The sequence below is a fragment of the Hippocampus zosterae genome, chromosome 9, assembly GCF_025434085.1.
Source record: "Hippocampus zosterae strain Florida chromosome 9, ASM2543408v3, whole genome shotgun sequence".
Taxonomy (NCBI): Eukaryota; Metazoa; Chordata; class Actinopteri; order Syngnathiformes; family Syngnathidae; genus Hippocampus; species Hippocampus zosterae.
The window spans coordinates 14,365,290-14,377,897 of NC_067459.1; the positions used below are offsets into that span (position 1 = coordinate 14,365,290).

At 41.2% G+C, this 12,608-nt stretch overlaps 1 protein-coding gene across 1 annotated transcript in view; it reads right to left on the reverse strand.

Moving 5' to 3' along the window:
- Positions 1-12,608, reverse strand: part of LOC127607268 (receptor-type tyrosine-protein phosphatase gamma-like) — a 103,667-nt gene that overhangs the window by 33,052 nt on the left and 58,007 nt on the right. Inside the window, exons 4-5 of the mRNA XM_052075411.1 lie at positions 8,163-8,311; positions 1,849-1,944 (exon numbers count right to left, since the gene is read on the reverse strand). Coding sequence (XP_051931371.1) covers positions 1,849-1,944; positions 8,163-8,311 — 245 coding nt within the window. The remainder of the gene's footprint in view (positions 1-1,848; positions 1,945-8,162; positions 8,312-12,608) is intronic.

Sequence of the window (12,608 nt, forward strand, 5' to 3'; positions counted from 1 at the left end):
GCAGATGTGTATGCATGCGTGTATGTGTACTAAAACCCCTCGCTGAGTAAAATGCTATTCAGCGGAATGTGTATGCGGGTGCTAATTGCAGTAAGCAATAGGGCTGTCAGGATCCAACCGAGGCATTTAGGTCCTGCTATAGACACAGTCCATCACTGGAGACCCACATTGAAAACACCTGTGTCCTCATTGGAGCTCACCCCAACTCCCACCGGCCAATCCCCCTCCACCGGATCACTGACCTTTGTCTGTGTGCCATTAGGCGGAACGTTAGTGCACATTGATCACCTTCCATCAATTGCACAAATACGGCTAATAGAAATTAGTGTGTAATACCGCTGCAGACCCCCGAAGCTGTCAGTCCTTGTGAATGCTTTTCCGAGGTACATAAATCTCGGGGGTGTTCTTACAGTAAGTAGAAATTAGGACCGGTGTGATACATCAAGAGCTGGTGTGTTCAGACCTGGAGGGAACAATTTATAGCGTCTCTGTAAGCACCAAACTGGTGGAAGCGACAATTTTCTTGCAGAGCGCGGTGCAGCATTTAAATTGAGTTAATACATTTTATTTTGTCTGTTAATTGATTCCATGTATTGGTTTACACACTATCTCAAAAGATGAGGACTACCTTGTTTCCACCAGGCTTAATGTTAAGTTAGCCACAGTGCAGTTTACATCAGGGGTCCCCAACCGCCGGTCCGCGGACCGATACCGGTCCGCAGGGCATTTGGTACCGGGTCGCACAGAAAGAACTTGCCTTAATTCTGTTTTATTTATTTTGGGATACGAAAGATGTTTTATTTTAAAAAATTAAAAAATTACTGGATTCTCCGTTACATTGGTCTGTGTCACGCTTGACACACGTCAAGCCACGCTTCTGCGTGACCGATTACGCTAAAAACACAATGAGTAAATAATGAGTAAAAAAAACCTATTCGTACAATGGTATATATATATATCATTCATTCATTCATCTTCCGAACCGCTTGATCCTCACTAGGGTCGCGGGGGGTGCTGGAGCCTATCCCAGCTGTCTCCGGGCAGTAGGCGGGGGACACCCTGAATCGGTTGCCAGTCAATCACAGGGCACACAGAGACAAACAACCATCCATGCTCACACTCACACCTAGGGACAATTTAGAGTATTCAATCAGCCTGCCACGCATGTTTTTGGAATGTGGGAGGAAACCGGAGCACCCGGAGAAAACCCACGCAGGCAACATGCAAACTCCACACAGGACCGCCGGAGCTGGAACCGAACCCGGTACCTCTGCACTGTGAAGCCGTGTGTGTGTGTGTGTGTGTGTGTGTGTATATATATATATATGTTTTTGTTTTTGTTTAGTGGTATGCTAGGAGATTGCCTCTAAATGTATATTGGAGGCCACGGCTCAAAAAAGGTAGGGAAACACGGAAAGACACATATGATGGCGTGAGCAGCATCAATGAAAAAGTAATTTGAACAAAGCGCAAGTGTAATACCATAGACAGACAGGTGAGGACATCCAGCATTTTGCAGTGCCCCAAATCATCAGCTGCAGCCTTCGGAGGACTCGACCAATGCAATTTACGAAGGCACTTCCTAAAACTGTGCCGACCTTTTTTAAATCGGAGAGACTAATGTATTGCTTATTGGCACAGTTACCTTCATGTCACTATATGTTATGGAAAAGAAGGGCACATTCCGAGCAGGCTTTGACTTGGGTGGCACTTTGAATGATGCGGCCCTAAAAATATAAAAATGGAACATGGCTTTTTGTGTGCTTTTCAATCAGAAGGGGGTTTGCCTATTCCAAAGCCACGACAAGCTTTTTATGTTGTCACATTATGGTTTTGTTGGTGCTTTACCTCGAAGAAGACCGACATGGCGGCAATGATGCGTCTCTCCTTGATGGCGGCGCTGAGGCTGTCAAAGTCATCGGAATTGTAAAGATAGATCTGCATCTGGGATGGGAGACAGAGCATACATCGCTTGAGGAGTGGACAAGGAGAACTAACTGTCCTCTCATAAATCCCTCCTCTCACACACTACACGCTACTGGGAAGCTGATGAAAGGTTTTTTTTTGGGAGGTGTATAAAAGGGAGTATTTATCACAGCCATAAATCTCCTATAATGTGTGCCGTTCCTTTTTGTGTTCCGCCACTGCTGGAGGATGCTTAAGAAATACCGCGTCCCGTTCCTCAGGGCTACAGTGCTTCCAGAGACAGGCAAGGCTGTAGGAAGGAATGTGCTCTTTTCCTGCAGGCAGATCTAAGGGAATAAAACGCTTCTCATCAGTGCTCCCAATTACCTTAAATCACCCGCAACACTGTTTCTGGTTCCACAACAAAGCTTAAAAGGTGTGGCTGTAATGTGAAAACCATCATAGAACACCTGACAAGCCTCCATTTGATATTAAAAAGAATTTGATTGCTTTCATTTCCGAGCAGACACATAATGACACGTGAAGATGATCAAAATCAGCAAATGATTGTAAAGGTAGTAATTGGACCTATCCGTCATCGCAGTCTACAGACTCTTTAATTTGAAAAAGCCTTTCATGTCACTGAACCAAGTTAATTGCAAATAAGAAAAAAGGTCCTAGATGTTGATTTAATTTAAGAGCACAGCTTTCAAAGGAAAACTTTAAAAGTGCTGCAAGTGGCCGACAAGTGCTGACAACATGCAAAAAGTAGAGGAGACATACGTAGAAAAAAAATGGTTCCATGGTTGTGTAAATGATGAGAATAATAAGAGTGAAAACAAATCCAGGTGACTAACACCAGTTGCACCTTAAGTGTAACTAATTTGTTGTCTGGGAACGCTGCAAGAAGGAAAGCGAGCCAGGTTTTAGCTGTCACATGGCATTAACCGCAACACACAATTAAAAGGGGCCCCTTGGGGTTTCATTCAGCCACGAGATGGGCTTCTGTGACCCGCACTTGTTAACAAGTGTACTTTGGAAAACAGGGTATTCGATCACAAAACACTTTCATAGCAGGCCCTAAAAGTCAATGTTGCTAAAAGCACGCCACTTGACTTGCATGACTGCATGCTTCATTTCGCAGTCCGTCTTCATGATCTGATGCTAATCTCCTGTTCAATTTCATGTGTTGATTTTAAGCTGCCGACCGAGGTGGTCAAACCAAACTCAGACTTTTTTTTCCTCTGGCATGGTGCGTTCATCAATGCATTTACTACACTCCGAAGAATCTATATCGTTCCAAAAGGTATAACAAATTGTAGCCGCAAACTGAAAGGCAGAAAACAAAATATTACAAAACAAAACACAAAAAAACCCAAACATTTGAGTTCAATTATTTACCCCTCGTTCTCTCCTTCACTCCATGGAACTGTTCGTGATGTCCACATTTCATGAGTTATTATTTGGTCTGAGTTTGTCCAAAGTGTGTGCAGAGCCACATTCTACATTCCAATTTAAGTAGAAATGGATGAAAAGCTTCTCATGCTTGGCATCATTTCCCATGATAGCGAGGTGTTGAGGCACAAGAAGAAGACAATAAGAAATAAGTGTGTGGGAGGCAAGGTCTCACATTCCTTGTAACTCTTGCTACCCGAGCTGTTTGTTGTTAAATGTTTTTGTCTTAAACACAGTATGATAATCTCACATCAATCCCACGCACGTATCCTGCTTTGCATCCAACTGGCAAAGTGCAGCGGATTAAATTTTCACCAAGAATTGAGTGTAACATACTGTACGTACAGCTACACCGCTGAGAAATTATTTTTACTTGAGTAGCTTCAAAGGCATGCCGACGACATAAAGTATGGTCATACATCAAGATTGAGCGGTAGGTGCGGGTATAATCAGCAATTGGTTGATTGGAATGCAACCAAATGAAAGAAATGTAATTATTTGACTGTGTCATGACACCGATTTTTTTAAAAAAACGTGGTCGAAGACAGTTATTACACATAGCGATAATTATTGGGCCAAAGCTGACCACTCCATCTATCCCCCAACATCAGTTGTAAGATGTTACAAATTGGTACCTGTACTTACGTCTTCTCTAATGATACAAAACAATAAATATATTTTAATATCAAACTGAAAATGATGGCAGTCACAACCTGTTTTTAAATTGCAGTACCATATGGGTAGAATAAGATGATACCATATTAGAAAAATGCGTACCTTTGCACTTCAAAACGGATGTTAGCTATAAACCATCCATCCATTTTCAAATCCACTTATCCACATGAGGTTCGTGGGCATGCTGAAGCCTATCCCAGCCATCTTCGGGCAGCAAGCGGGGTACAACAAGTTGGTTGCCAGGTATTCGAAGGGCACACACATAGACGAAAGACTCAGATTCGCTCACACTCAAATCTAGGGACAATTTAGAGTGTACCATTAACCTGTCACGTATATTTTTGGAATGTGGGAGGAAATCGGAGTACCCGTAGAAAACCCATGCAGGCACAGGGAAAACATGCAAATTTCGCACGGGAAGGCCAGAGCTGGAATTGAACCCTGCACCTCTGCCTGTGCCGTACATGCTAACCAGTCGATCACCATGCCGCCCAGCTAGAAACGCATGTCACATTTTGTTCTGTGCTCTATTAAAAAAAAACAGACTGTATTCCTTCCACTTGATAGTGAGACAAAGGAAGATATCTGTGTTTGAGGCTGTGCCAGTTGCATGAGGCACATGACAACTGCCTGTTCATGGGTGTGTAAACCTCGCCTAAGGAGAAATATACAAAAGACCTCTTAGAGCAGCCAACTCATCGGATTTGCAGTTGTATTTTTCCTTGCGTGCATGTTTTTATTAAATGGTAACCTACTCTTAACTATTGAGGGGTTAACATATTTCTCTTGATAGTGTAGTACATGAAACTGAACTGATATGGTCTCATTGCCAGCATTGGACAATAATCAAGGCAGCAATATCGGGGAAGTGAAAAAGCTCAGTATTTGTTTTACACACCATGTTTACCCAGCAATATTAATTAATGTAAAATACAATAACTAGCATTGGCAATCAATGAGTGTTTGTCAAATGTCCGTAATAAGATCAACTTAGAATTGCAATCCAGCTCGACTTCACGCATTAGCCTCTTGTGTTGATGGAGCTTGAATGGATGTTATGGCCGCGCTACAAGCGACAGAAGACAAATGCAAAACATCCAACTCAGAAAAACAGAAGAAACAATCAGTCTTGTGCTGCACTAATGAATGCTGATGTGGTGTCAAAGACACGGACAGACTTATTGTAATTCCATTTCAACTCATAATGCATGACTCTTGAAATATATTCATGGTTCTTCACATTACACGTACGAGATACATACAGTACATAGGAGCAAGCCAGTACATTTCCGAGGTGCGATTTGCAACCTATGTAAAAGTATTCGAATCTGCCTGACACGTTAATACAGTATATTATATGAAAAAATTTCCCGATGGAACCCTCGGGGAAAAACAAATCAACCGATTCATTTTTCATTGTGCTGCTCGCACAAACAGGTGGGCCGTCTATCGATTTGTCCAGTCCACTCTCATGTAAGAGCCTGTGTGTTTGCATTAATGTCAAGCTCGGGAGCCACCAACCAAGCGGCCCCCTTTGTTTATTTTACTACATGACCGTGTTATAAAAGCCAGCAGGGTCCATATAGTAGCGCGACACAATTTGTCTTTCCAGCAGTGGATAAATGTACATGTGGTTTAATGCTCGGGGGTGGCAGGTGGGAGAAACATCTGAATGCTTTTTACAGTATGAGCTACGCGTCTCAGGGCTAGAGGTGGCTGCGGAACGGAGTGCTGAAACTCCACATTTTATTCTCTGTAGAAGTACAAAAGGTGTGCAAGGTGAATTAAAATAAGTTTAACGCTACCACGTAATGTAAAGCATCTTAGACGACGAGCACAAATTGTCCTTGATAGTTTAATAAAACTTGAAGCTATTTCTACACATGTAGACAGAGATGATACTCATAGACCATGTTTTCTTTATCCTCTGCAAAAAAAATTACGAATATCACTGCGGTTTACAGTATTTTAGTGGTGAGAGTCTTCTTTGTTTATGACTGCATAACATACTATACTGCCCCCAGTGGTCAAGTCACACACACCATGAGGATCAGCAATGCATTTTAATAATGATGCACACACAGTTTAATTCTTTATATTGTATTTAATTATTGCAAGGACTTCTCTGACCAGTTGTTACCTGAACCCAGAGCAACTGCAAAATCAAAAAGTTGCAAAATGGCCGTCCCCTTAGATGGCCAAAAATGGATGGACTTTGCTGCTTAAGTCATATTTCCACAAACGCAGTTTTAATCAGAATGCTTGGACAAGTGGAGGTGCATATTGTCATAAAGAACATTTTGGGGCTCGCTTTAAATTAAATGTTTATGAGTGAAACTTTTTTGTTTTATTGCCATTCAGTGACCGTTTTTTTTTAATCGCGTTAACGGCTATAGCAACATGTCCAGCCAACTACAGTGCTTTATGGACAGTACATGTTAACAAAATTAATGAGGTATTTAAAGTACCCACACATCATGAACCTAATAATGTGTAAATTACGAGTTCCACATTAAACACGCATCATTCTATCAAGCCTGACCCTTACCAAGCAAAAACGCTCATCTCAGTAAAAATACCGCGTGCCAAAAACTCTATATTTGAAATGAAGTATCTAATTTATGATCAATTTGAGCTTTTTCTAACAACTGTGCAGCCACTTATTTGGAGGCACATGATCAAAAGAGCTGAGCTGTATACAAGCAGGCTGAATGCAAAATGCCAATGCAAAAATTCATCTAATTATAGAGGCATTCAGGATCAAAAGCTGTGTGTGCTGAGACGCTAAAGAAAGACGCGCACAAGGACTTGAGCTACGCAGCTGCAGACGAAAGGGACACACAATAACTACCGCTTTCACGCCCTGTTATTTATAACCAATTACAGCAGCAATATTTTGATAAGTATTGTAAAATACTCAATATTTAAAACTCATTTGAATAGAAAAGTCAATGTACATAGAAAAAAAATTAAAACAATCATTTTGTTAATAATCCATCAGCAATGTTTTCAGACTAACATTACTATTCATTCCATTGCATGATGAGTTCTAGTTTTTTGTCCTTTCCGTTTGTCCCTTTGTATCTTAAAAGTCTATTGCAACCTTCAACAAAAACAACAAAAGACATTTCCAGAGTGATAATCAATGTCCCTTTCAACCTATTCAGTTTCTGCACAAAACCTCTACACCCTCTTAAAAACTCCATGAAATAATAATGGAGGGGAATTTGTGGTGTTCAATTAAAATCAGTAGAAGAGCCATAAAGGTAGAATGCAGCCCCTCCATGAAGGCTAACTGAAGCTCATAAGGATCAACACTACATTTTGTAGCCTTATAGATACCCATGTGTGGAATAAATCTTATATTTGACATTCATATGCTTGCATTATTGTAAACAAGGCAATGCTTAAACACATTCCCAGATTGACTGTGATTGGCACTTCCTCGATACATAAGCCACTTTGAAGTTTTATCCAACAGACAGAAACGACAAAACGGGCGTGCTTGGGAGAGGAGGTAAAGAGCAAGAGAATCGCATTGTAGCAATTTATGCAATGACAAATGGAAAAAAAAACATAAAAATGATCTGCATGAGCCTGTTAGGGATTGCCTATGGTTATTATTTACCGGTACCTATTTCTTTTTTATTGTAATGCACTGGTGTTGTTTGGGGTATTTATTTTTTTGCGATGCTAGTTCATCTTTTTTTTTTTTTTTTTGGGACTGCCAATATTAATGTTTAAATGAGGAATATACCACACGCTCGGACCCCAAAACACTACGTTACTCTTTCAAATAAAAGGCTGACAGATGACTCCTTGTAACTTCCACTAGCAATCGGGGCTAAACTAAGCAGCTCACCGAGTTGTGATGCATCAATCGCTTCAAGTTACGTTTTCGGCACCAATTATTAGATTACTTTCCTATTTAAACATGTGTTTGGTGATATATTTGAGAATATTATGGAGGCTTTCAGAAAGAGCACAGAAAAAACAAACAGCCATATTGGTGGATTATCGTATGTCATTTCTATTAGAACGGTAATTTACTGACTCTCCTTGTACACTTGAATCTTCCTCGGGGTGTTGTATATTTGTCACGGGAATATGTGGACAGAATGCTTTACCTCAACAGGAAATCGTCTGCCGTTGATGCTATGCTCCGAACCCGCTGATGCATTACTCTGGCCCCAGTGAAACTCCATCTTCTCGGCCTTAAAGCGGCCCGGTAGCCCAGCACCTCGCACAAAGTAGTCATCCTTCAGAAGCACAGCAACTACGGACAGCAAAGATACCAGCAAATTGAAAGACCATTCATGAAAAATGAAGCAGTGAAAAGAAGATATTTTGTGTGGTAAAGTTGTTTTGTAAAATCACAAGGAGAGACGCAATTAATTTTGGCAGTTCCTTATTTTATGAATAGGACTGCTCCATTAATATGCTCTGTACTTATTGAAAATTAAGAGAGATAAATGAAAATGCAACAGAAAAACTGAGAAGAAAGAATGACAAGAAGATGTTGTTGTATTGGGTGTTTTAGTTCAAATTTATAGGCAAACATTTGTTTTGATGTCATGCTATTGAGTAAACACTAAAACAATAAAAATTATGTGATGCGTGTTTGCTTAGAACTCCGTGTTGCGTGAAAATAAAACCAATACCACTGATTATGTGATTGTATTAGCATTTTATTGTTACCAAATGCCAGAATAAGACACCATTCGTGTTGCTGATAAAATAAACGTATGACTGTAAATATAGCTCCAGTTCATGTTTGTCGAAAATCCATCTCTTTTGTGTTCTTTGGCATTCATTTGCATACACAAACTTCATCATTGAGTTTAAAAAAAAATAGTATTCCTCTATTTTTGGGACGTCATTGACGTGGAATGAGAAAAACATTCACCTTGGACATTAATTCACAATATTGGAGGCGAATGGCGTCACCGTGACAAAAGAACAATGCTTTGTGATTTGGGGGAGTAAAATACGAAAAAATAAAAAACAATCCTTTATGGTTTTATTACGACGGCAATAGAAGCATTTTTGAATCTAAAGCCCTTTAGTTTGTCTGCACTTGATATCATTAGCCAGATTAGGCCTTGTGTTGTGTCGGCTGATCCCCCGTTACAGGGGGATTTAGACAGCTTCTCGGCCCACTTGTAATCATATCACAAAGGCACACACAGACCCCAAGTCAATACAGAAGACAGGAAGAACACGTTGTGCACAGAGACCGGGTGAAATCATGACAAACGAAACGGCTCACCCCGTGATGGAAAGCAGGGAGGCATTTGAAAAACGTTGACATTCAGGGAAAATGGGAGTGAAGAGCAGAGAAGAGCATCAGGTGATGAAGGATGAGCTGAGCGCCTGTCGCGAGGCTCCAAAGAAATCTGCCGGCAGCATTAACATGCCAGTGCTGCTTAAGATTACGGCACAACTCACAGAGAAAAGGGTTTTAGATGTGGGAGATTTTCCAAGAATCAAAGCATGGGGGTCAGGCTGCAAGGGGAGGGCCCGCCAATCACACAGGCGTAATTGTGCAACTCATTTGCGAAGATGCATAAATATTGACAGAGATGATAAATCCCTTCTACGGCTGCTGTCGAAGCACTGTAATCCTGTGCTCAACACTAGGAAAGTCAAAGAGCGGCAGAGCTAGCTGGCCCTGGGAGTTTCATTAGAAATGCGCTACCGGGTGTATTTGAACCCTCCAACAGCAGAGCGGGAATTAGAAGCTAAGCCAAAAAGACCTTGAATCACAGCCTGCGAAAGGAGGGGGAGAGTGTGTGAAAGTAAATCCTTGATCAATGCAAATGTCTCTGGGGCCATCCGATCCGCCGCGAATTTGGTGCAAAGTTGTTTGAAATTTGACTCCGAAATGTTTTTGTTGAGGAGCGCTTTGACTGGCGGCCAATCAGTTTGATCTCAAAGCCGGCACATGGGAGCATCGGGAAATCAATGGCAGGGAACTTTTAAGACTGACTTCTTGATTACAGTATTGACTTTTGGAATTGCATGAAGACTCTTACCGCCGGCCTGTATGTGTCGTCGACTTTTTAATGCACGGTATTTTTGCAAAAGGCGAACAGAGATGTAAAAGAATGTGACTGTGATCTTAGCGGTATTTGTGTTTGCCACATTCAAGCAGCTCCACACTAATTGATATTTCAATGCGGCGGCTTTGTTATAAAGTGCTGCCTCCTCAACTGAAAATACAATTGATGCTTTTACAAAGCCCTTTACGAGGCCTCGGGTGCGCTTTACACGGGCTCAAAACATCTGAGGCTTGAGCTGAAGTTGGAGCCTCCCTCTAACTTCCCAGCTGGTCGCCACAGTAAATCGCATTTAATATTGATGACGTAGCATCAGGCCCAAGTGGGATTTCAGTATTTCGCTCAAGGACACTTTGGCATAGTCATGGGCTCAAAATGGCGAAACAGTGACGCAGTGCTGGACTCTTGGTGGCCCTCTACGTGTAGGGGAGGGACACATTTTGAACAAATTCAGATTGAGCCAAACCATTTCAACAGAAATACTGTATTTTCTCGCAAAACTATTTCCAGAATTTGCAGAGTGCAAAGCAGTCGAACCGCCCCCCCCCAAAAAAAAATGTCTCAGCAAGGCAAGTGTTAAAAAGCTGTTATTTCCATCTGTGTAAATAAGCAGCCAAAAGCATTGCTCAGCTGTCCCAGTGGCCTTGGTTGTCATGGAGGCTAACAACTCTCATTATGATCAAATGCAAAAGATGACAGCACTCTCAGGGAGACACTGCCAAAAGCGCAAGATATCAATTCAGGTCAGGGTTTTCACACCACTGGTCTACGGATTTAGCGAAGCAGAGCGGGGGAAAAGTGGAGGTAGTGGCTTCAAGTTGGATTTGGTAAGCTTCAAAATGTGTCTGTACATGATTCATAGAGGCTGTAAAAGGACGGAGTGAGAGACTGGACTTGTGTTTATAAAAGGATTTACAAGAATAACAAGGGATTACAGTTGGAGTTGATTGTTTCTCGCTTCACTGAAACAAGTAAATTTTGGCTTTGGAGGTACAGAAAAAGGCAATGTTATATTTAGATGTACAAGATCCAGATTAGTTTTTCTTGCATATTGAAATGTAATTATAGTCAAACCTTGGTTTTCGAACGTCTCTGTTCTCGACCAAATCGGTTTTCGACCAAAAATGTCGAGTTCTTTTATGCCTCGGATTACGACCCAAAATCGGTTCTCGACCAAACTGAGCGCACTTGAATGCACCACTTGACTCCTCTGGAAGTGAAGCTTCCTCGGGTAGACGAGGAAGTGACGCTTCGTCGTGTAGCATTTCATTGTGAGCAGATGTTGTTCAATAAAGATTTTTTTTAAAGAGCGTGGTTTCGGTTTTCGAACAGCCTTCTGGGACGGATTATGGTCGAAAACCGGTGTTTGACTGTATGTGTCACATTTTTGATATACGTAACACACATACATCTGGTGTAGCTAAAAAAAAGGCGTACAGATAATATGAAAGAATGATTTACGTTAGAATTCAGTCAAATGAATGCAACTGCTCGTGAAAATCATCCTAAAGTCATAAGTGCAGTTATAGCTACAACTAGCACGGACACTCTTGATTCAGTCTCAACCTCAATTTTATTTAGGGCACTTTAAAAAAAACAAAAAAACAAAAAATAAAAAAACGACCACAGCAGGGAAAAATGGTATACATTGATTGAATAAACAGAAATCAATAATAAATAACAATAATAATGTAATGTAAGATGTTCTAAAAAAGAAACATTAACACTCCTGCAGCGCCTCATGTGTCTTTCTTTAGACCAAACTATCACATGTTGGCCACCTGCTGCTTTGCCAGCAGCCTGCTGGTGGTATCAAGGCGAATGTAGTTGTGGATTCCCCAGAGGGAGGAGAGAAGAGCCATATACAACCTTCACATTGACATACAGAAAGTACGGTACATTTCTTCTTGTCACTTGCATTGGCATGTGCATCTTAAGGTTGAATTCGACCAAACAACTGACATTTTCTAATAACTGTTAGTTTATCCATTGGCGAGGAACCTCTCTGTCCCTAAGATGATCACTGGAAAGAACAGTTCAAATCTCCAGCCCCATTTTATTCTCTCCCTCATTTTACTTTACTTCGATTAAAGTGCAAGCTCTCATCCCTATCCTTGTGCCTTCAGGGGAGACACTTCTTCGGCTCCATGATGGAGGCAAACATGGTAGTAACTTCTCGTGCTGTTCGGGTGAAGCACCGTAAAACAAAAGGGATAAAAAGCCTGATAGCGTCGACACGCCCGAATTATACAGTTTGGATTAAGAAGAAGAAAAAATAGCAAATGAGGTCAAACAATATCATATAAAGGATGAAAAGAATGACTGTAATCGACTGCTGACTCTCAGCGCCCGAATGTGACTCACCAATTACTTTTAGTCTAAAGGTGAGCATGAGGTCAACTACAGGAAGTTAAGCTACATCCACAAATGGTGTTTCCTGGCTCCTCTGTGAAACATTCCTTGTCTCAATACAAAAAAAGCAGAGTTCAAAACACCCTAAAAATACATATTAAA